The sequence below is a fragment of the Octopus sinensis genome, linkage group LG8 (assembly GCF_006345805.1).
Source record: "Octopus sinensis linkage group LG8, ASM634580v1, whole genome shotgun sequence".
Taxonomy (NCBI): Eukaryota; Metazoa; Mollusca; class Cephalopoda; order Octopoda; family Octopodidae; genus Octopus; species Octopus sinensis.
The window spans coordinates 104,224,895-104,251,141 of NC_043004.1; the positions used below are offsets into that span (position 1 = coordinate 104,224,895).

At 38.7% G+C, this 26,247-nt stretch overlaps 2 protein-coding genes, 1 long non-coding RNA gene and 1 other non-coding gene across 6 annotated transcripts in view; 2 read left to right on the top strand and 2 right to left on the bottom strand.

The window, feature by feature from the left end:
* The window catches only part of LOC118764656, a 32,425-nt gene extending 14,883 nt beyond the window's left edge, over positions 1-17,542 (bottom strand). The window contains exon 1 of the long non-coding RNA XR_005000473.1: positions 17,128-17,542. This is a non-coding gene — a long non-coding RNA (uncharacterized LOC118764656). The remainder of the gene's footprint in view (positions 1-17,127) is intronic.
* Positions 4,875-26,247, top strand: part of LOC115214888 (mutS protein homolog 5-like) — a 281,559-nt gene continuing 260,186 nt past the window's right edge. The window contains exon 1 of one of the 3 annotated variants that reach the window (XM_036505640.1): positions 4,875-5,056. The gene's annotated coding sequence lies outside the window, so the exon portion shown is untranslated. The remainder of the gene's footprint in view (positions 5,057-26,247) is intronic. The other 2 variants (XM_036505639.1, XM_029783919.2) reach the window with 2 other exon arrangements.
* On the bottom strand, positions 8,685-10,730 carry LOC115214910 (transcription factor AP-1). Its single transcript, XM_029783969.2, has one exon. The coding sequence runs from the start codon at positions 10,469-10,471 to the stop codon at positions 9,590-9,592; it is 882 nt and encodes a 293-aa protein (XP_029639829.1). The 5' UTR covers positions 10,472-10,730; the 3' UTR covers positions 8,685-9,589.
* Trnak-cuu lies at positions 13,793-13,861 on the top strand. Its single transcript has one exon. It is a non-coding gene; the product is annotated as a tRNA-Lys (tRNA).

Here is a 26,247-nt window from a genome sequence, read left to right on the forward strand (position 1 = left end):
ATACACATCCATACACATATATTATTTATTTAAAGTGCACAATGCATGTATTTAAGCACTACTAATAGTTTCATATGTTGAAAAATACTCAAACATATTCTTCAGGCACCCTTTAAATAAATAATATTCATCTTTCACCAGATGGAGTACTTTTTGTTTTGAATTTTCTGTCATGGAACAGTACATTATATACATATATATATATGTACATACATACATACATATATATATACATACATATATGTGTGTGTATGTGTGTATAATATATATATATATATATATATTATATATATATATAGTAAGAGTCCACAGTGATCCATAGGTAGGAGAGGTACAGCTGGAGGGTAAAATGTCCAAAAGAGAATCTGTAAAGGGTAGAAAGTCCAGTGGAGAAGTTCGTATGTGATAAGAGGTGACAGGATCAACTGATGTATGTATGTATACAGGGATGGCCATAAGTCACTTTTCCCATTTCTAATAATAAAAATAAAGAAATGAGTAAAGCAACTTATGGCCATCCCTGTATGTGTGTGTGTGTTACTTTCTCCTTGCTATCACGAGATAGTTGTTAATGAATGTCACCGTCAGGCAAGAGGTGACATTTATTTAACACTAAGGAACAATTTAATGAATATAGAACTATTAGAATCGGTTCCTAAAGAAACACTAAGTGCATCAATCGGTCGCCAACCATAAGTAATAATGGAACTTATCGAAAGGAGCCAACACTTTCGTGGTATTGCCATGGGCAGTGGCGTGACTAAGGCGTTGAAACAGCCAAGCACCCTCACGTGTATCACCTGATATTTCGGTGAGACGAACCGCTAACAGGCCTAAAAAAAACACAAACTAAGTACTGAGACCGATTCCTTCATCTGCTATTCTTCAAAGTATAGCATGGCGACAGTCTAATGATTTTTCAACCAAATAAAAATACTAGGTGTAGGAGTGGCTATGTGGTAAGTAGCTTGTTTACCGGGTTCAGTCCCACTGCGTGGCACCTTACTATGGCCTCGGGCCGACCAAAGCCTTATGAGTGGATTTGGTAGATGGAAACTGAAAGTGGCCCGTCGTATATATTAAGATTAATCAGCCGAAATTGCGAGGATGATCCGGTTCTTTACTGAAGATTAAAGGCTTTGAATGACCCGTCCGAGTTTTTTGTATCGTCTATCTGGATGTTTTGCGTTCTTGTCCCATTTTCTATCTATCTATCTATCTATCTGTCTGTATGTGTGTTTGTCCCTCCAACACCGCTTGACAACCGATGCTGGTGTGTTTACGTCCCCGTAACTTAGCGGTTCGGCAAAAGAGACCGATAGAATAAGTACTAAGCTTACAAAGAATAAGTGCTGGGGTCGATTTGCTCGACTAAAGGCAGTGTTCCAGCATGGCCGCAGTCAAATGACTGAACCAAGTAAAAGAGAGTAAAGAGTATACTGAAAAAATCCCAAGATTACAAAAGAAAAAAAAAACAAAAAAACGAGAAGCTGTCGATTTTGTGAATTTCTTCAACTCATTCTGACAGACACAAATCTTCAGTCAGACGTTGGCCCTGTTAACATTCAACAAACCACATTTCTAAGCTTTACCTTTTTTTTTATTTGATTCAGTTATTGTACTGTGATCCGTGCTGAGGCACAGCCTTGATGGGTTTTCGTCGAACAAGTCAATCCCATTAAGTCTGGTACTTATTCTATCGCTCTCTTTTACCGAACCATTAAATTATGAAGACGTAAACAAACCAGCATCGGTTATCAAGAGGTGGGTGGATGGGTGGAATAAACACAAAGACACAGAAGACGGGTTTCCACACAGTTTTCGCCTACCAAATCCATTCACAAGGCGTCGGTGGGCCTGAGGCTATATATAGTACCAAATACTTACTTAAAGTGAGGGGGAACCTTCTGAAAATTAGTCCGTTTATCAGATTTTCCCTTCATCATTGATATCGGTTTTACATTCCACCCTGTAAATTATCACCAATCCAATGCAATAAACATTCGTCGAATATAATACGCAATTTTCATTCCAAATCTTTATATTTCAACTTATCTACGATCACTAGTTCTTAGCCGTCTCTGTCTCTAGATCTTATTTCAGCGGGGTTTTTTTCTTTTTTCTACTATAAGTTCCTGATCGTACATACAAGGATCCAACTTAAACGTATTCATTTTGCTTTTCTCTATACGATGGCCCAATAACATGAACGTATCTTAATTAAATGTCAGAATAACTACCCCGGCCCCGCTCCATAGCTGGCCACCGACCAAATTCATATTTAGCTGTTTATTGACGAATGTGAAAATGGAGATCTAAACACAAAGATCGCGCGCGTGCACACGCACACAGACATATATAAAGAAATATGATAAACTAATTGTTGCCGCAGCTAAGGCAATAAAATAAAGCGTGCACTAGCGCAGGCGTGGATGTTTGCTTCCCAAGCCAATGGTTCCGGGTTCAGTCCCACTGCATGGTACCAAGTGTCTTTTCCAAAAGCTCTGGGCTGACCAAGCCTTGTAAGTGGATTTGATGGCCGAATATATATATATACTATGTTTGTATGTTTGTGGGTACTACTTAAGAACAGTGGTCCCGGTGCGCGCACTCGCGCTAGCTAGTCGTAACTAGTTGATCCTACGTCTACCTAGCAAAGTAAATAAAACACAAAGGATCGACTAGTCATGACTAGCTGGTGCGGATGCGCGCACCGGGACCACTGTTCTTAAGTAGTATCATGCTTGTGTTTGACCCGTTTGAAAACCGATGTCAGTTTGTTTACAACCTCGTAACTGAGCGGTTCGTCAATAAGAAAAAGAGAGAAATGGTACCAGATCTAAAAAGAAAAATTGCCACCGGGAGTGATGTTTGACTGAAATGTTTAAGGCGCAGACCCCAGCATGGCCGCAGCCCAATGAATGAAACAAATAAAGATATAAGATTATACATATATATATATATATATATAAACCACGGTTGCTCCGGATGCAACATCAGTGAAGTTTCGAAGGCTTGGTTCCTTCAATATCAGACCTCGTGGCTCAATTGACCCACCCGGAGTTGATCAAGCCCGTTTGCAACACAGGAGCAGCAAGCCGGTGGTCTGCACTCTTGATGCAAAACCATCTTAGTAGCTTTCCCTCTTTCTTATTATATACATTTAACAAACAGTCACCAAATTACTTAGCATTTCAATAAAACAAACATCATATTTAAATTGTTTGGTATTTTTCTTTTGTTTTGTTTCAATATCCACGTTACCCAACTGGTTTTATGAAAACGTTGATCGATCAACATCTATGCATGTTCCGAAAAACAAAAAAAAAAAAAATGGGTGGGAAAAGTTGTGTTACTCCAAAATGCCGAAGTGCAATTAAAGACAAATCTGGACGGAATTATTTGATGTTGCCGAAGGGATACAGCACAAGCTATATTTTAATCGAAGTGTACAGTTAATTAAATTAGACCAATATAATATTAGTATTTGTACTTATTTTATCAACACCAACGCGATTTGAAATCAAAATAAATTTGTGGGAAACGAAATGTTATGTAGCATGAGACATACTAACATCCATCAAACAGCTTTAATTGCATTGAAATGAACTGATTCCAAGTTGTAGAAAGTTAACTTGTAACTACGGTTAATTCTAAAAGTAAAAATGGAGATATGTTCTCTTGCGTTCAAGGAAATTCAAAGTAACTTTGATTTAAAAGAAATTTTAAGTAATAGTATTAATTCAGGAATTTTTTTAGATATTAGACTTTGAATTTTAAAACTTTACTTTCTTAAATTAAACTTTATTTTATTGTTAACGTCTAGGATCCTATTTTTAATTCGCCACATTCCGTCCCTCTAATTTCGTGTTTCAAATCCTAATTTTGCATCAACCGACATTGGGTACCGCCCCATAACATTGCTAAGAAAAGTTACAGAAAAAAGTGTAGATATTTACATATATAGAGCAAGGTCAGAGAAACTTCATTTTAAATTAACGAAGATTTTTCCGTAGTTAAGAACTGGTTAGAGTCAAATGATAATTAGATATATTTTTAGAATGTTGGTATAAACACAACATATCGCTGACAGTTGACAAGTATGAAAGCACATATGCATCGGTATTTGAATGACGAAGCAACCAATGCAGGATTGTACTCTCCAACATTGGCTCAAACGTCTTGTACATAACTTGGGACCAGCAGGCGCTTCGGCTGTAATGCAAAAGTGGTAACGGCTTGTTAATGTGTTGCACCCTGTTCAAAGAAACAATCTTGTGTGTGTGTGCATCAGCGTTCCTCTGTACCATTGACAAATAAAGCAGTATTTTAAGACAATGATTGCTAAAAGGCTGCAACGTACAATAGTTATCCATCTGATAAGATTAAAACATAACATTTCTGAAGTAAAAGAGAGGATTGCTAAACTTGAAGGAACCGTCAATGAAGAGCAGCTAAGAACACCTGTGAGGATAACTAGGATTGAGTTTGTATCGCCCCATTGGTTTGCAAATTATATTAGAATCGTTTAAGCGTCAGACAAAACACTTGAGGTAATTTAGTTACGGACTTATTACCAAATACAAATCCGGCAGAGGTCAATTTGGCATTTAACTAAAGTAACAGTCAAATATTTTTATTATTCCTGAAAGGCATCGTAGATTCAGATGAAGTTATAATAGATGATACAAAACAAAATATACCCTTTAAAAATCTTGTAAATTTCAGCATCTCAGGGATTTTCTAACATTATGAGTTATTTCAATATGAATATTAGTATATTATATATATATTTTTAATACTTTACTCATAAATAATACCTAATTTGATGTTTTAATTCCAAATATTAACTATTTAGAGAAGTTTAGACTGGGTAGTACAAGCTTCCGTAGTCTGAGATTATTACTCTTCTGGGTTACCGTAACTCTCACATCACTCTTTTTCCTCCCAAAGAAGTCGAAACGGTTTTTTTTAGATTCAAGAAAGTAAATTAAATAAATTTTCCTTCCTCGATGATTGGAATATTTTACGGGATAGAAGTTGATTATTAAAGAAGGTAAGTTCAACTTTCTGGATCGATGTTATTTCAATGAATAATAAATTGTATGAAAACCAACTTTTGAATTTGGTAGCAACCTGTGCGATCAACTAATTAATTACTCAGAGCTGAGTAGTTAATTAGCTTTACAGACAGCATTTTAAATAAATGTTTATTTATGTAGTTCTTTTTTTCATTTCCGTATGAATATGTTCCTCTATAAATACACAATTCCTTGTGATTTAACCTGAATTTATAAAGTGTTTCTCTTTTATTTGCCATGATCTTGGTTTGTCTTTTGGTTAAGAACTTTGATGTGAAGCAAAGGATGGAAGGAAACGATTTAATCAATATAAAACCGCCAGGATCGGTTTCTCCAACGGAAGATTATCAAGATATAAAGTTTCTACACGGATGCCTTTGGTAATGAGAGTCAAAGACAAGGAAAAGAAAATAACCAGAATCCAAACACGTACTTGTGTGCCAATATATATAAATATGTGTCTGTGTGTATTGTTATACATCCACACATCTAACTAAGCAGGATTTTTATGGTATCTCATTTAATACGGTTTATAATAAAAATTTCGAAATGTCAGGGAATAATGAAACAAAAAAAACGGGATCCCGAAATGTGTAGAGCCATAGACATAATAAATATATCTACACTCACCGTTGCAGACTGTGTGTGTGTGTAGATACATTTAAATATACAATAATAGCTGCGCCTACACGAACATTCTAATTAAATATTTATTTAAAAACGAGATATTGGGGTCTGATTGACTTCCTTGTCCTTTCCTCTCACGATCAAATAAACCTTACGGACTCAACAAGGGGGAACTTGGCACAGAGTCAATAAGTGATAGCTGAAGGTGATGGTAAATATTGATGTTGGAGAGAGAGAGAAAGAGGAAGGTTCAGAGATGATATGTAAAGCACTGGATGGGAACAACGTGTGTGTGTGTGTGTATATGCTAGTGTGTAAACGTGTGTGTAGGGAATAGTTTGTTTGATAACATTGTCTGCGTGTATGTCGGAATCAAGTGTGTTTGGATGGAGGCAAGTGCGCGCGCGCGTGCTTTGCTTGTAACATGTATTCAGGATGAATGGGTTTGTGGTTGTTGTCCAGCTCCTGATCGAGCAGACCTACGTTCAAATGATGACCAGCCATCGCTTTTCTCATATATATATATACAGGGTGTCCCAAAAAAATGTATACACATAGTGGTTCGGCAAAATAGAACGATAGAATAAGTACTAGGCTTACAAAGAATAACAAATTTACAATTATTAAAGGTGTGTATACATTTTTTTGGGACACCCTGTATATATATATATATATATATATACACACACACACACATACATACATACATACATACACTATGTTGTCTAGATTTTCTCTTCCTTGTTTAGGGAGTTTGATATGAGAAGCAGTGAAGCGAGATAGGAATCACTTTGGATGGAGTCCTTGCCTGTATGAAAAAAATAAACTAGCTTTCGCCACCCACCCACCCACATTTAATTTGAAAATGGATTTTAAAGTGTTTGGTACCCGACCCTTAGTTTTGACTTGTGGTGAAGCTATTTTCCCCTTCGTTTTCGTTGCCTATACAATCTCAAGGAAAGCATCGATAATAATGTCTCATGGAATTTTCTTTCATTCTGGGACCTTGTGCGTTTATATTAAAAAAAAAAAAATCAATATTTTATCAGATCTCTCACCAAGTTGATACAAGTTTCTACAATATCGAATGTTCCACGATTGGAAAGACAACAGAATATTTATATTAAATTTTTTTACGATATGAAATGATAAATAAATGATAGATTCAATTAAGTTATATTTAAAATAAAAAATTCTTTTCTGCTTTTTATGGTACATATCTTTTTCAAAACAAATCACGATAAAATAGGAAAATTAACTAAAAACAAGGTTATATTTGTATCAATATTTATGGAAAATTAAAAGCTAAAATCCGTATTTGAAGCGTTTTCTACGACTCTTAACAGTTCAGTTATCAATTTGGATTGAATAAATATTATATTTTCAATTATTAGTACAAAATACTATGTTTAATAGTTATTTAAAGAAAATACAATTATTTTTCTTTATTATGATTCCTTATATAGACATTGAGTCTTAGAAGTCTAATAAAACTAGGGGGCACACAACGCCTACAAGGGATTTGTGTTTAGCATTTTATAGGAAATCCCTATTTCATTAGGGAATTTTCAAAATAATTTCTTAAACGCACATCAACTACTATAGTAATAAAAATTGCAATTAAACTTTCGATCTGAAACATAACAAATGAGATTCTTCATTTAACTATTCAAATGACGAAAAGAAAATAAGATGATAATGATGCCATGCTGGAAATTAAAAAGGAAAAGTGCACACGGAAATGATAAGATATCTGCCCTATCGAAATAATTGATGGATTTCTTATGGCGATGGAAATAAAAAGGAAAAAAAAGGATGATTTCAAAATTAAAACGAAGTTGATAAACAGAATAATTTAAGGAATTGAATGAAATGGAAATTGTCTTGAAAGGAAAGGGAAATGTCGATGATCCCAAAAAATTTTTTTCTCTTCAGAATTACTGGAAATCTAATATGTTGTATCCTAAATATTCTGTTTATACAGAATGTGACCACCACGAATCTGGTGGATGAGTAGAAGTGGATGAGATATATTGATGGCTAAAAATAAATAGTTGCGATTTCTTTCCTAATAAATAATAAACACCAAGTTAATTCTAGGATATATATGTAAATGAATGGAAACGATAGATCTAGTGTGAATATTTCATATCACAGAACTGTAAATGTTATTTCATACGCACATTATATATATATACATATATATATATATATATGTATATATATAATGCATTCTGCAAATGAAAAAGAAACGTTTATGGTATATTATTCGTATAGCAAGTACACATGTATCTCTGAAAGCACATTTCATATTATTTGTTCTTCGGGTGAGAGTAATATATTCTTCAAAGAAACACTTCAAGGCATGGGTCTACTTTAACTAATACTGTATCGATATGAAACATTTTCTTTTTTTTTTAATTTGAAAATAATAATTTTTGGTCCTGGTAGTCCTAGTTTTCATTTAAAAGGGATCAATCCCAAAACAGACAAAGCTACAGATTAGATAGGTAGGTATACATATTCTATGTATGTGTGTGCGCGCAGATGCATGTGGGGGAAATATACACACACAGACACAGGAACACACAGACACAGGAAGATACACAAACAGAAATAAAGGGAAAGAGAATTATGTGGACCCTACTGGGATTGGATTCAGTAGGCATAGATGGGAATTTAAGGAAACAAATTAATGCTTGATCGATGTAAGATCGCTAAGGTGTTAAGGATGTGATGGTTAGTTTCGTTTCATACATTTTGTTGTGGGTTAATAACGATAATTAATAAAATGAAGGAAAATACATTTTAAAGGGTTTCGTTGAGGATTTGTAGGAAAACACGCTTAACGATCTTAGATTGCAGTTACCTCCCTTCCATAAGCCTATCATCAACAGCCACAAAAGAAGAGAAAACAGCAAATTTACTGCTGCTATACAAGAAAACGAATAAATATACACGTACACAACACAAGAATACGATTTAAATGAAAAATTTAATGTCTGTACAAGTAATAAATATATAATTTTTCCAATAGAAAAATTAGATGGATTAAAACCTCCAATTATGTACAGTAGTCTTGCATCATAATAGTTGCAGCACCTGTCATTTGAGTTAATATGTACAGAGTTTATCAAAATTTACAAAATTTGTCGTTAGACAGAGCAAGTTCATGAATGCGATTCGTATACAAAACGTTTTGGGCTTTTTTAGAACTGTTTCAACATTATTAGCTGATCAACAGCTATGAATGTTGAGGAACAGTGTTACACAGTCAAGATCAGGAGTGTATAAGTTTTCAACCTGCAAAATATCACATCAGAAGATCTGTTTTGTTTCATTACGTTTTGTACCATCAATTCATAAGAGCACTTACTGGATGTAAGGAACACTCTGCTCCATGGTTCTTCTGCAAACCTCACCATTCTCGAATCAGGATACAAAATAAAAAGCTGGTGGTTAATAATTTGCTTCAGTTAAAAAGTCCTAAACTTAAATGCAAAATGTAAATTTTGTTTCTTTTGTTGACTTTCTTTGTGGATGTTTTTTTTTTCTTTTTTGCAGTAATTTTTAGAAATAAGGGAAGATCTTGAGACAAATTTAAAGTTAAGGCAAAAATACCTACTTCCCCCTTCAGTTTTCCCATCAACACTCAGTATCAACAAATACATTTAGGGATCGTTTTATCCAAGTTTGAGTCTAATACTTTTTTTTTCTCCAAATATTTTGCATAAAAAGGAAAGGAAGGTTAAAACGAATCCTGATGTTTGTGTTTAGGATACTTCTTAGAAAAAAGCGCATTTTATAACTAGTTTCCCAATCAGGAGGTAAGCATTGATTTTTTTTTCCATTTTTTTTCTCTTCAGTAAAGTTTCTTACATTTAGATTATTAAATGGGGATGTGTATGAAGTATCCGACAACCATTATTTACGTGTTCGATAATTTGTTGTTTAAGTTTGCAAATGTCATCCCTGAGTGTTGTAGTCATTTGGGACAGTTCTGTATTCTGGTCCTTCAGATCTTTAACTCGATCTTCCAGTCTCGCGATGCGCTCTAGCTTTCGCGTCCGGCACTTTCGGGCAGCGATTCGGTTCCTGGCACGCTTTCGTTCTAATTTAATTCGCTCCTGTGATTCCATATTAATAGGAGAGAGCGGAGGTGTACTTCCTAAACATGGTACTGTTTGGGGTTCCTCTTTAAGTTTCACTATACCAGATTCTTCGTTTGTGTTCACTGTAGAATGATTGGATGGTGGTAGGGTAGTAGAAATGGACTGATGGGCGGACACGAGATTTGACTGGGTATTTGTTGACCCGCGGGCATTCAGGAGGGTAGAATCGGTAGCGGTTATACTGTTCATTAAATTCCCTGGAGTATTAAGACTTTCGCTGGACGTTTGTGTGTAAGGAAAATTTGGTAAATTATACAAAGTATCTTCTCCATAGCTTTTGTGTAATTTGGCTAAGGCATCTACAAATCCCCGAGCGTAAGCTTCTTGTTCTTCTGTTACGAATTTTGGACAGAGAATTTGTGTTGGTGTTGGAGTTGTAGTGACCATTCCATTAGCCTGAATTATCATCCGTTCCAACTCCGGAGATGCTAGTTTTAAAAGGTTTAGATCGGGTGACTGAAGAGGGTTATTAAGTTTTGCGGATTTTGCACTGCTACCGCCTGGAGTAAAGTCCAGAGTCATAGACTTTTTAAGTCTTTTAAGCGACTCATTGCTTGGATGACACTCGTCGTGGTAAAACGTCGGTTCCATCTCTGTGCCTTTATTTTTTTTCTTTCCAGCAAACCTTATTTATATTATAAGCGCGGAAGTTTGCGACAGAGAAATCTGTAATAATGTAATCCGTAGAAGTGAAAGACGATAAAATGTAAAGATGGTCCTCTCTTTAGTTTTCTCGAAGTGTTCGTGAAGCTGTAGAGATATTTTCAGTTTTATTTTCACGATCCTTCCGATACTATTTCAAAATGTGATCTGAGTCCAAACACTTCTTCTGACGCCCTTTATTCGAATGAGTCATCTGCTAAAAATAAAATGACATCACCAGGAAGGCTTCTGATTGGCTGACGATGACATCATTTACTATGTTCTGTAGTCGACGCTGATTGGCGGGCTTTTTTTAAACGTGCACCATTTAGATGCAACGACCATGGGAAAAGTTGTGGTCCTACGTCGGCGAAGTAACTGCGTAGTACGTTTTCCTTATATGGAGTATCAGCCTCTCCACATGGTGTCTCGCTGGCCAAGGTGCGAGAGACGTACTCGCTGAACCGCAACTTGCTATCAACTTGTAGTAGTCCTCCTTCCACCCCAGTTTAAAGTAAATAAATGAGTGAGTGAGAAAGAGAGGGGGATAAAGAGTTAGACAGACAGACAGAGAGAGAGAGAGAGAGAAGGCAGCAGTGTCTGCTCTACCTTTCGCTTCAGCTTCGATCTAAAACGACATTCAACCACTTAACAATTATTCCATTAAAGTATGAAAACTCAGTTTCTTTAAGTCGACAACAGCTGCCTCTCGTTAATATCCTTCACTCTGGCTACAGTTAGCAGCCATGTGTTGGCATTCCTGTTCATTCCCTGGCACCATGTCTCTTCTAAAGACAGACGGACAGGTCTCCGTCGGCCGCCACTGCTATTTCTTCTGTTCCCTTCAATGTTTGTTACCCACTGCTGCTAAACTTGCCGTTTTAGTTCTGTTTGTTTGTCGGGAGGACCGTCGTTGTTTCATGAGGATCTGTTTATTCTATGGGTACGAGAGAGAGTTCTCGATACATCGGCCGGTGGTTGTTGTTGCTGTTGTTGTTATATTACTGGGTAGGTTTTTTTGTGTGTATTGTTGTTTGAACCCCAGCACTCACCCTTAACGAGTATTTACCAGCCATTGAGACAATCCCCTCTTATTTCGGATATGTAACCACCGCGCAATCTGTCCTGTAATTTTGATATGACAGTAGGGTGTGATTTGAGAGGAACTTGGTTGCTATTTCTAACACGTCAAGTAACCACGTAAAAAAAGAAAGACGCTCCCTCATTGAATAATGTTGAGGTAAGTTACCGGCCAGCCATCCTCGTGGCTCGGGTTTCAATTCCAGGTGAATGACGCCGCCTCACCTTTGTCGCTAATGCCCTTGGTGAAAGCATAAATGTCACATCACCTTGATTTTGTTTTTCCTTAAAACTTCATAAAAAATACGCCGGAATTAATAAAGATGTACAGTAATTACTGTGGAGGAATTTTTTCTGCAATTTAATAGTTGTTTGTTTTTGAAGTAGGATTGTGTAGATATTGCGAAATGATTTCTATAGCTGTCAGGTGTTGTGACGTTTCTGTGACGGGTGGGTAGTTGGTATAGGGTAGATATGAGATTGTTTTGTTGTTGGGTAGGTGTTATGAGATTGTTTCGTGGCAAAGAAGTTCATAGACTCGGGTACAGCGGGTGCGAGCGCACTTCCTGAATTTTTATTTATTTAATTATTTTTGGTGGGGGCAAGTAATGAAAACGCTCTCAAGATCCTCCTGAAAAACTGGGTTTGCACCTTCTAAGCAAATGTTTGTTCCCGCACTTACGAGGGGCACAGTGTGTTCTGTTGATGGTTGTAAAGTTGTAAAATTCACATATCACATCAAAAATTTTAATTAGAATCAGTACTTCAGCAGCTCCTGTTTCGTAATATTGAGCAGATGTGAGTTAAACTAGCTCCTGGATAAGACGCCAAACTATACGAAGGCTAACGTTCCTAGACGATTTATATATATATATGGTACTTACGCTCTGCGGCCAGGTAAATGAACTATGACATAAAGATTTGGAAAACAGACTTATGATCCCGTAGACCAATTCCTTATGCAATCTTTGAAAAAGTTTGTTTGCAAAAAAATTCAGATGCTGTGCTTTTCGGGTTCATCTGTGGGGTTCTTATCGATATTAGCGGGCGCTTGTAATATTTATATGTATGAATATATGCATACTGTATGTATATATAAATATATATATATATGTAATTTTTTTATCTATTTATTTATATGCACACACACATGCATGTTTAGCTTAAGTGCAAACCACGAAACTCTCTGACCTTGAGTTACAGCTAAATAAAAAGACACAAACATACACGTGTGTGTGTGTGTGTTTGTTGATGTAAATAATACATATGTAAATGTGTGTGTGTATGTGTACATAAGGATATTTAAATATAAAAAGATATGTGTGTGTGAGAGAGAGTCTGTGTGTGTATTTGTTTCACACTATTTTACAACCAGTTTTGGTTTGTTTGTGACAGTGTAACGTAGCGGTTAGATAACGGGAACCGATCAAGCTTAAAATAATAAGTGCTGGGGATATATTTGATCGACTAAACTCTTCAAGTTACTGACTCACAAATGACTTAAATAAATGTGTATGTTACACACACGCATTCATTATATATATATTATATATATATATATTATATATATATATATAATATTAAATTAGAGATAAAACCACTATTAGGCAAATCAAACAGTGAAAATCATAAGTCAATACATAAAATTAATTTAAAAATATAAAAGTTAAAAATTAAAAAATTATTTAAATAATTTAAACTTATAACTTTTATATATATATACAAATATATATATATATGTATATATGTATGTATATTTTTATATTTATATATTATTTTATTAATTAATTAATTTTTTTTTAAATATCAAAAGTATTAAAAGTTTAATAAAAGATAAATAGTAAAACACTATATATATAATATATATCTATATATATATATATATATATATATAATCTCCAAATATACGACGGGCTTCCATTCAGTTTCCCTCTATCAAATTCACTTGTATAGTACATGACACCATGCGAACTTGGCAGCATTGTCATGTCTACACCTATAATATATCTGTATATATTACGAATGTGTGTGTGTGTGTGTGTATACACACACACATACATACATACATCATACATACATACATACATACATACGTACGTACGTACGTATAAACACACACACACAGAACGATAGATTTGCACATGTATATATGTTAATGTGTAAACGCACACACACACATAGATATACATCGCCTAGCTAAGTCGGTAGAGCACGAGACTCTTAATCTCGGGGTCGTGGGTTCGATCCCCACGTTGGACGACTGGTTCTTTTATTATAGATGCACGCGTGGTTGTATAATAAGAAGCTTCTCAACCACATGGTTCCGGTTCAGTCCCACTGCATGGCATCTTGGGCAAGTGTCTTCTGCTATAGCCTCGGATCGACCAAAGCCTTGTAAAGAAATTTGGCTGACGGAAACTGAAAGAAGCTCGTCGTATATATATATATATATATATATATATGTATATGTATGTATATATTTGTATATATCTTTGTGTTTGTTATCCATCTACACTTCCACTTGACAACCGGTGCTAATGTGTTTACGTCTCGGTAACTTAGCGGTTTGTCAAAAGTATCAGGCTTTGAAAAAAATAAGTACTGGAGTCAACGCATTCGACTAGAAATTCTTCAAGGCGGTGCCCCAGCATGGCCGCAATCTAATGACAAACAGGAGAAGGCTAATATATATATATGTATGTGTGTGTGTGTGTGGAGGCGCAATGACTCACTGGTTAGGGCAGCGGACTCGCGGTTGGAGGATCGCGGTTTCGATTCCCAGACCGGGCGTTGTGTGTGTTTATTGAGCGAAAACATCTAAAAGCTCCACAAGGCTCCGGCAGGGGGTGATGGCGACCCGTGTTGTACTCTTTCGCCACAACTTTCTCTCACTCTCTCTTCCTGTTTCTTGAGTAACGCTGCGATGGACTGGCGGAGGGTGGGGGACACATACGCCACAGAAACCGGGAAACCGGGCCCATGAGCCTGGCTACGCTTGAAAAGGGCGAAGTTAATCGTTTTATATATATATATACATATATACATATATATATATATATATATATTATATATATATATATATATACACACACACACACACACATATATATTATTAGCCTGCGGCTATGCTGGAGCACTACCTTCGAAAGTGTAACCGAGAAAATCGTGCCTTGTACTCATTGTTAACTCTGCTACTTATTCTACCCCACTCTTCTTTTGCCGTACGGGGACGTCAACAAACCAGCAAGGTAGGGGTAACGCAAAAACGCGCGCCCACACATATTCCTCACAGCTTTCACTTACCAAATCGCAACGAGATTCCTCAGTTTTCCATCTACCAACTACAGAAGGCATTGGCTGGCCATTGTAGAAGACGTGCTGAGGGACTGAACCCGAACATTTTTGAGTGTGTGTGTGTGCGTGTGTAAGCACTGGCATGGTTATGTGGTCAGAGAGCTTTGGAACCACGTGGTTTAGGGTTCAGCACCACTGCGCGGCACGTTGCGTACCTGTGACAGATGTGAGGGAATTTGGTAGATAGTAACTGTGGAAACCCATGCCGCTACGTTCTGAGTTCAAATTCCGCCCAGGTCGACTTTGCCTTTCATTCTTTCGGGGTCGATTAAATAAGTACCAGTTACGCACTGGGGGTCGATATAATCGACTAAATCCGTTTGTCTGTCCTTGTTTGTCCCTTCTGTGTTTAGCCCCTTGAGGGTAGTAAAGAAATAGGTATCTATCTATCTCTCTTATTTCTTTACTGCCCACAAGGGGCTACATACAGAGGGCACAAACCAGGACAGACAAACGGGTTAAGTCGATTATATCGACCCCAAAAGGAATGAAAGCAAAGTCGACCTCGGCGGAATTTGAACTCAGAACGTAGCGGCAGACGAAATGCCTATTTCTTTACTACCCACAAGGGGCTAAACACAGAGAGGACAAACAAGGACAGACAAAGGGATTAAGTCGATTATATCGACCCCAGTGCGTAACTGGTACTTATTTAATCGACCCAGAAAGGATGAAAGGCAAAGTCAAAGTCAACCTCGGCGGAATTTGAACTCAGAACGTAACGGCAGACGATATCCGGTTACGCATTTCGCCCGGCGTGCTAACGATTCTGCCAGCTCGCCGCCTATCTAGCTTATATCTATCTATCCTTATATGCGTGTGTGTGTGTGTTTATAAATGGCTATATGCATGTAACTTTGTGTATAATGTGTTCGTGTTCAATCTTTTATTAATCTTTTAATACTTATGATATATATTTAAAATAATATAAATTAATTAATTTTATGTATTGGCTTAAGTTTTTCATTGTTTGATTTGCCTAATAGTGGTTTTATCTCTAATTTAATATAATATATATATATATATATATATATATATATATTATATTATATTATATATATATTATATTAATACACACACACACACATATATAAGCCTACATACGCATAAATGTGTATAATGTATACATTCAATATATATATATAAGAGGGAGAGAGAGAGAATTAGAAACAAGTAAATGTATTTTTTGTGAGTACACATTTGTGCGATTGTACGTGTGTAATATCACCCTCAGATGTTTACGTTTTTGAAAGAAAATGAAACGTGCTGATAAGATAGGTAAAAGCACACATGTGGGCGAAAATGCCAAAGTGACAATCTGCCGTGACTTCCCTCACATACACACGCACAGGTTTAATTTGAATCTGGCAATTAATGTATGATTGAAAGCGTGTATATAATTTTCTCAGAAAAAAAAAAAAAAAATGTTTACGTGCCGGAGGAAAATATTAAGCTGAGTTAATATCGGGACAGTTTCAGAAATCTTTTTGATGTGGCTATTGTATGTGTTTTTTTCCTTTTTGTTCTTGATCGGCGACGCACACACAGTCACACAAACTTCTCTCGTACAGGCGCACACACACATTCGTGCTCGCACGTGTGTAGGTACATTTTTTTTACTGGTTTCAAGTCATTGGACATCGCACACGACACAGAACTATCTTGAAGGGGTTTTTTTTTTTTTGGTTTTTTTTACTAGTTCGTTATGTGACTGCGGCTATGCTGGAGCACCGCCTTAAAGGGTTTTTTTTTAGTCGAAGAAATCGATCCCACGACTGATTCTTTGTAAGCTTGTTACTTATTCTATTGATATCTTTTGCCGAACCACTAAGTTACGTGGACGTAACCACACCAACATCGGTCGTCAAGCAATGATATATATATATATACGACGGGCTTCTTAAGGTTTTCGTCGACCAAATTCATTCACAAAGCTTTGGTCGGTTCGAGGCTATAGCAGAAGACGCTTGGCCAAGGTGCCATACAGTGGGACTGAACCCGAAACCGTGTTTGGGAAGCAAGTTTCTTTACCTCACAGCCACGCCTGCGCCCGTTTGGCTCGTATGTATTTTGTCGGTATCTAAGAGTCAAACTGTTAAGAACGGGTTACAAATAAACGCAAGCACAAACAACACTTGTGTTTACGCTGTAAACACAGACATTATACATACGTGCATACGACGACCGGCTTTATACATCGTTCAGTCCATTAAATTTCAACTTATCCGAAGTTACGCCAAACGACACTCGCCTAATGGGCGTCGTTCTGGGTTCGAACGCAGACACGCGTAGTTGAAAAGCGAAATTCAAAACTACATAGGCATATCTGCTCTATATTCAAATAATGTGTGTGTGAGAGAGAGAGAGAGAGGGAGACAAAGAGAGAAACACACACACACACACACAAGCATGGCTGTGTGGTCAAAAACTTTGCATCGGAGTCGCATGGTTTGGGGTTCGGCCCAACTGCGCGGCATCTTGTGCAAGTGTTTCCCCGCCGTAGTCTCGAGCGATCAGCCTTCTGAGTGAATTTGGTATCTGGAAACTGTTGAAGGCCTGTTGTATGTGTATGTGTGTGCGTGTATATGAATGTGTGTGTGTGTGTGTGTCTTATGCTTGCTTTTCCCTTCACCGCTTGACAACCGGCATTGGTTTGTTTAAGACCCTATAACCTATCGGCACGGCAGAGGGTAACGATAGAAATACTAAGGTGGTCTTGTGATTAAGCTATTTCACACAATATTATCGTCAGATTCCATTCTCGGACTTCAACAAGGCATCTAATTTCCTGCTCACATTGCTGGAAATGAGTAGCACCTGCCTGTCCTCCCCCCACTCTCTTTCTCTCTCTCTCTCTCTCTCTCTCTGTACGTGCGTTTGGCTGTATGGTAAGAAGTTTGCTTCCTAACCACATGGATCCGGGTTCAGTCCCACTGCGCGACGCTTGGGGGCAAATATTTTCTATAGCCTCGGGCCAACCAAAGCCGTGTGAATATATTTGGTAGACGGAAACTGAAAGAAGCCCATCAGGCGCAGGAGTGGCTGTGTGGTAAGTAGCTTGCTAATCAACCACATGGTTCCGGGTTCAGTCCCACTGCGTGGCATCTTGCGCAAGTGTCTTCTACTATAGCCCCGGGCCGACCAATGCCTTGTGAGTGGATTTGGTAGACGGAAACTGAAAGAAGCCTGTCGTATATATGTATATATATATATATATGTATGTGTGTGTGTGTTTGTCCCCCTAGCATTGCTTGACAACCGATGCTGGTGTGTTTACGTCCCCGTCACTTAGCGGTTCGGCAAAAGAGACCGATAGAATAAGTACTGGGCTTACAAAGAATAAGTCCCGGGGTCGATTTGCTCGACTAAAGGCGGTGCTCCAGCATGGCCGCAGTCAAATGACTGAAACAAGTAAAAGAGTAAGAGTATATATATATGTGTGTGTGTATGTTTGTCCCCACCATCGCTTTACAATCGGTTTTAGCTTATTTACGTCCCCGTAACTTAGCGGTTCGGCAAAAAGAGACGATCTAATAAAGTACCTGGCATAAAGAAAAAAAATGTACTGGAGTCCGTTCATTCGACTAAAAAAATTCTTCAAGACGGTGCCCCAGCATGGCCGCAATCTTATGGTTGAAACATGTAAAAGATAACCTATACAAGGAGGTGTGCTGAAAAGTTCCTAGCTTTAAGGGTGTCGCGAATGGCCAGGCTGGAGGCCCGACCTGCTGTGTTCTTTTACGGGGCTTAGAAATACTGAAGGACCGCTGCAATAAGTGTGTGAATCTGAGAGAGAGAGGAATACGTTGAATTATATCATAATTAACTGATCCTCTTGTATTTTCTTTTGCCCAAAACCAGGAACTTTTCAGTACATCAAAACACCTAAAGCTCCACGAGGCTCCGGCAGGGGATGGTGGTGATCCCTGCTGTACTCTTTCACCACAACTTTCTCTCACTCTTACTTCCTGTTTCTGTTGCACCTGTATTTCAAGGGGCCGGCCTTGTCGCTCTCTGTGTCACGCTGAATATCCCCGAGAACTACTTACACGTTAATTTCACGAGCAGGCTGTTCTGTTGATTCGGATCAACCGGAACCCTCATCGTCGTAACCGATGGAGTGCTTCCATCCATTATTGGAAACGTGCGTTTGTCGATTAGCAGAGTCAAGATAAAACGCGTTACGATATTTTGCTCTCGCGCTCTGGGTTCAAATCTCGTGATAACTTAGTTTTTCATCCTTTCGGGGTCCATGGAGTACAGCTGAATTCTGTTGCAGCCCTTCTCTCCCTCTCTCTCATTCTTACTCTCTCACTGTCACATCCTTAACATTCTGCTAATTGAAGTGTGTGAGAGCCTAGAGTGTGTGTATGGCAGTGCGCCACTTCACAGGCACATAAAAGCAATTATCAAATGGAGATGATATCCAAGATTACATTATCCAGTTGGAAATTTGGCTGCTGTTTCTAGCAGTGGAGCGATTACATAGAGGCTGTCTTGTTGATTCTGGACGTAGGTGTGGTCTGAACCAATCCCTCTATAGAAGGAGGAATGAAACGGTCATTGTTGAGCACTGCTTTACATTATAAACAGCTATACTCAATATAAAGAATAATAATATAGAATGGATCTCCGTCTGTTTCGACGAGGGGTATTCTGTTTCTTGATCATTTGAACTGTCTATTCTTTGAATTAGTATGTGAGTGAGTTAGCAGCCCCGAGGCATGTGTACTTTTAGCATAATTCTCTGATAGAATCAGAGTGTCGTGATGGGACCTCAATGTTGTGGATACGATCTGTCCGACGGGCTTCCACACAGTTTCCGTCTACCCAATTTCTCTCATGTGACACCCGCCCGAGTTGCCATTCTGAATTCGACCCGCGATCGCATAGTTGCGAAGTGAATTTCTTAATCGTTCGGCCATACTATGTCCAACTTCATGCAGAACAGAAGCATTTAACATGATGATGATGATGATGATGATAGTTGTGGTGGTGGTTGGTAATGTTCGGCGCCTTGTTAGGTGAAATAGTTTATTACATAAAATACTGATTGGCCCACCTCACGGTGAGTTGTTATTTTTAGCCTCAGGTCACTTCAGGACCAGGAAGAAACTTATTATCAAAGACGTCCCAGTCGTACGCATCCCATTTTCTCTCTCTTTTTGATATCCACGCAACAAGTCCCTCCCTAAGAGTATGGTGTGATAAGGATTTAGCTTCACGGAGGTATTAAACACTCCGTTCATATCTACTGCTCGTGTCTTATTTTGTATCTGAAGGTCAAACCCTTCGTTCCAAATTTTGGCTCAAGGCTAGCAAATTAGGGGGAAGGGCAAGTCGATTACATCGCTCACAGTAATCAGCCTTTACTTACTTTATCGTCTCCGAAAAGATGAAAGGCAAAGTCAACTTCGATGGAATTTGAGCTCAGAACGTAAATGGCGCTGTGCATTTTGCTTTGGCTGAAATGCCACTAAGCATTTTGCCCTGCGTGCTAACGATTCTTTTCTACTCTAGGCACAAGGCCCGAAAGCTTGGTGGAGGAGACCAGTCGATTAGATTGACTCTAGTACGCGACTGGTACTTAATTTATCAACCCCGAAAGGATGAAAGGCAAAGTCGACCTCGGCGGAATTTGAACTCAGAACGTAACGGCAGACAAAATACCGCTAAGAATTTTGCCCGGCGTGCTAACGATCCTGCCAGCTCACCGCCTTCGCTTAAAGTATATATTGTCAGTTAATCGTGCATTATCCCTCGGATGAAATCTGTATTCTTGCATGCCTTTCCTCCACTTAGTACGGCCTGGTGGTGATGTTGATATATTGTATATACTCTCAGGCGATCGTTGCTTTGTCCTTCTGCGCACCATCGTACCATCTCAGGGCTCTTAACGCACCCTGCTTATACTGTTCATACCAACGGAAGCACATCTCTCACATTATTTAATGACTGATGCCAGTCCAACGACCATTCAAGCGGCTTCCTTGGTGTCGTGGTCCTCTCTAGTCTAGTTTAGCCAGTTCCAACACTAGCGAAGGGTCCACATTTCCATGGCATGCCATGTCCATATTTCTTAGATACAGACGAACAATCATATCCATAAAGGAACACTGGGCGCGCTATCTCACCCCTGTTCCTTTTTGGATATAGGTGTCATATTCAATAGTACAGGCATCTCTGGTCACAAGAGGATTTCAAACATTTGTCTCCACTTCAACTACACAGCATTAACACGCATTCGTTCATCTATGATAGTATCTCCATAGGATCGTATAGTAGAACCCAGCTACTTGAACTGGGTATTTTTGGTCAGTTTCTGACCATTAATATTGATGTTGCCTTCCGTCTGATGGCAGTATTCTGTATATTCAGTCTTTATAGTGTTCAACCGTGTTTCATTTATTTTCCCTGTTAAACCGAATCTTTGTCACTTCTATATTGGAGTCGTATACCTGTGGTTTGCCGTATGGTGGAATACATATCAGCATAGAAGAGCGTGCACAGGTTGAGCCTTTGGATATCAGTACTGGCCGTGTTTCATTCGCTGAATGAACAACAGAGGTGACATGGCGTATACCTGGTCAACATCATCTTCTAGGGGAAAGGTTAGCGAGACACCAATAGGCGTAGGAGTGGCTGTGTGGTAAGTAGCTTGCTTACGAACCACATGGTTCCGGGTTCAGTCCCACTGCGTGGCACCATGGGCAAGTGTCTTCTACTGTAGCCTCTGGCCGACCAAAGCCTTGTGAGTGGACTTAGTAGACGGAAACTGAAAGAAGCCCATCGTATATGTGTGTGTGTCCGTGTTTGCCCCCCCCACCAACAACCGATGCTGGTGTGTTTACGTCCCCGTAACTTAGCGGTTAGGCAAAAGAGACCGATAGAATAAGTACTAGGCTTGCAAAGAATAAGTCATGGGGGCGATTTGCTCGACTAAAGGTGGTGCTCCAGCATGGCCACGGTCAAATGACTGAAACGAGTAAATGAGAAAAGAGAAAGCGAGGATACCGTGCGTTATTGAAACTTTGATACGAGAATTGGACCCATCTCACATAGTAGACGTGTCTCTACGTTGTCAGTGTTTCAGTTTGTATTGCTGTCAGCAATATACTCTTTACTCTTTTACTCTTTTACTTGTTTCAGTCATTTGACTGCGGCCATGCTGGAGCACCGCCTTTAGTCGAGCAAATCAACCCTGGGACTTATTCTTTGTAAGCCCAGTACTTATTCTATCGGTCTCTTTTGCCGAACCGCTAAGTGACGGGAACGTAAACACGCCAGCATCGGTTGTCAAGCAATGCTAGGGGGACAAACACAAACACACACACATACACATACACATATATATATATACATATATACGACAGGCTTCTTTCAGTTTCCGTCTACCAAATCCACTCACAAGGCATTGGTCGGCCCAGGGCTATAGCAGAAGACACTTGCCCAAGATGCCACGCAGTGGGACTGAACCCAGAACCATGTGGTTGGTTAGCAAGCTACTTACCACACAGCCACTCCTGCGCCTATGTCCCAGAATGTCAACGAATGTTAACTGATAGACTGGTGTTCGATCTTGTAGGGATGATTTGTCTTTCACGAGTCTGACGTTAGAATATTAAGGACTTACTGTCTTTGAAAATATTAATCCCATCACAATCTTCATTAAGTTTACAACATTCCCGCCACTTCTTGAAGTGGTCTGTTCTTTTTTATGACATCTGTTAACGAGGGGAGCTAGAATTTTCAAAAACCCTTATAAAACGCAACATTTCCTGGCTGGTGTTCCCTCGAAACCTTAGGGTTTCGCGAGAGGTCGTTAAGAGTTCTTCGGGAAATAGCCTAATTCCATACAAATGCATGTCGCAGTCCAATGACTGAAACAAGTAAAGGAAAGAGTAGAAAGAGAATTCCGAGTAGGGGCAGGCGTGGCTGTGGTAAGAAGCTCGCATCCTAACCACATGGTTCCGGTTCAGTCCCACTGCGTGGCACCTTGGGCAAGTGTCTCTTACAATAACATCGGGCTGAATAAAGCTTTGTGATTGGATTTGGTAGACGGAAACTGAAAGAAGCCCGTCTTATATGTGTGTGTCTGTCTGTGTTTGTGCCCCACCCCACCCCCACCTTCGCTTGACAACCGATGTTGTTGTGTTTGTGCCCCCGTAACATTAGCAGTCCGGCACGAGAGTACCATAGAATAAGTACTTGGCTTACAAAGAATAAGTCCTCAGGTTGATTTCTTCTAAAAAAAACCCTTTAAGGCAGTGCTCTAGCATGGTCGCAATCAAATGACTGAAACGTGTAAAAGAAAGAAAAAAAAAGGAATAGTCCTTGAGGTAAAAAAAAAAATGTGGCATCTATAAGTAGTTAGAATTACGTTTAAGGGAACATGGCCTCTTGATAGGAAACTAAAATGGAAAAATGCTTTGTAGTATTTAGATATGGCTCTTCACGTTCTAAGCTCCAAATTCCGCCAAGATCAACTTTGCCTTTCATTCATTGGGGGTGAATAAAATAAAATACCAGTTATGTACTGGAGTCGTTGTAATCAACTAACTTTCTCCTCACAATATTACGGGCTTTGTGCCTATATTAGAAAAGGATAATTTCATTTACATCTCTGATGACTGGCGCTTTACATTCGTTTGTTTAATCTTCTTAGCAGTGACGTCCATAAATCTTCTGATTTTTTCCTTTAATGTAATTGTTGTATAGCGCCGGGGTGAAAACGCTTCCTGCAATACCAGAGAATATGAAGAAAACACTGCAAGTGCTTGTCCCCACGCCATCTCTCTCTCTCAGTATTTTTGTCCTCTTGTCATTTCATCGAACATAGCTGCAGGCGTTACTTCACTACATCAAATAACGGCTTTGTGGAAAGGCATAAACACATAAACCTATCTCTCTCCTTAATAAAAATACATTTAAAATGTAAAACTATTTATATTCCTATCTATCTGTTTCTATATCATATGTATGATTGGTTATCGGTCCATCCAACCGTTTTTGTTGTGCCTCTCTATTTCAACATCGAATCGACGAAGTACTCTGCTGTTATTTATTTTATCGCCCCCGGATTGTTGTAAAGCAATGCTACCCCTGGCAGGAATCAAACTCACAATGTGAAACAGTATAAACTAAATAGTAGTTCTGGCATTCATCATAGTCCATCTATTGTTTTTAACCCTGATCGAGTGGGCCGTTAACCAAAGGCTTTCCGCCCATGACAATCTAGCCGTCTATTCAGTATGATCAGGACAATTTTACTGAATGTATCCTTTCTTCGTTTAAGACGAAGTGTACTTTAAATGGAAATAAAATTGGTTGCTATTTCTAGCATGTCGAAGAGGCTTTGTTGTTGTTTAACCCCAGGCCAAATCTAATCAAACAAACCTATGATCAAAGTTACTCCATCTGTGACCATCCTGTCCCGTATGTCTAGGACCACATTACTGAGTGTATCCTTTCTTCTTTTAAGACAAACCGTGTGCTTTGAGGGGGTGATTCAGTTGTTATTTCTAGCAAGTCGAGCGACCGCGTAGAGGCCCTGCTGTCACTTCGTGTGTGTGTCATTGTTTAACCACCAGCTCAGCTCTTATCAAACAAACCTATGATCACAGTTATTCCAGATAGTATTATCCAACCCGTCCCTTTCAAAAACTGTCGGGTTTGATTTGAAGGAAGTAGGTTGATATTTCTAGCTGGTCGAGTGAACCACATAGGGGCTTCCGCGTCGGCTCGTGGTGGAATACTTTTAACTATTTTGAGTTCAAATCATGCCTAGTTTGATTATATCTTTGTTACATCCCTTCGAGGTTAATAAAGCACGTACCAGCAGGATACAACTGACAGTAGCAAAGTTATAAATACCAACACCATGTGGGACGAGAAACCACCAGGCCTGTGTGAGAAGAATACGTGGGAGGCGAAGTCGCTTGTGAAGACAGCTATTTGTCGTCGCCCTGATGACGTCACAACACATACAACGTGTGACGTCACATAATTCTGAGAAATATATAATGGCCTGGTGGGTGCGTGGAAGGGTACGTAAAGGAGTTTTAGAGGTAACAGCGAGCACTCTATTTTTATTTTTGATTGACCCGGAAGAATGTTCGACTCTTGTTTCGATTACCCGGTTGTGGAAAGAATCAGTATCACTTACTCACACGTCTATTTTTTAAAAGAACTATTGTCTTAATGCTTCTAGGAATAATCAATATAGTGGTGAAAGCTGTAGATAAAGAAGCAGTTTCTAAATGCTAGTGCTGTCGAAGAGCTGCTGCTACTACTACTACTAGCTTCGAGGTGAGCGCATGAACGTCATGTAATCTCTTCCACTCCTACCGTCGCTGCTAAAATATAGGACTTTCGAGAACCCCGCCAACCCGCGAACGAAATTGTCTTTTCTTGGGATATACGTAGGCGGACTTAAAACTGGGACAGGCAGCCCACCAGTTGTGAAAAGAACAGAGGAGGAAGTGGAGGAGGTTTTATCGAAAAGATAAATGAATATTAATAAAGTTGAATTAATAGTAACAATAATAATGATAATAATAACAAAATAATGAAGATATCGAAATAGTATAACTGACGATTCTATTCACGTCTATAGTCATTTTATAGACATATATCCGTTAATATGTACGGATGACGGTATACACATACATAGATGAATATATATATATATATATATATATATATATATAACTGTGTGTATACATCTCTATCTGTATGTTTCAGTTATAGAATGGTTGTCATGTTGGGATATCGCCTTGAAGGGTTTGTTTACGTTATCTAATCCAGCCAACCGCTAATTTACGAAGACGTAAACAAACCAATGTCGGTTATCAATTGATGAAAGACAAGCACAAGGATATGTATATATATTTCTTTACTGCACACAAGGGGCTAAACATAGAGGGGACAAACAAGGACAAACAAAGGGATTAAGTCGATTACATCGACACCAGTGCGAAACTGGTACTTTATTTATCGACCCTGAAAGGATGAAAGGCAAAGTCGACCTCGGAGGAATTTGAACTCAGAACGTAAAGACGGACGAAATACCTATTTCTTTATTACCCACAAGGGGCTAAACATAGAGGGGACAAACAAGGACAGACATTGGTATTAAGTCGATTACATGGACCCTAGTTCGTAACTGGTACTTAATTTATCAACCCCGAAAGGATGAAAGGCAAAGTCGACCTCCGGGGTATTTGAACTCAGAACGTAACGACAGACGAAATACCGCTAAGCATTTCGCCCGGCACGCTAACGTATCTGGC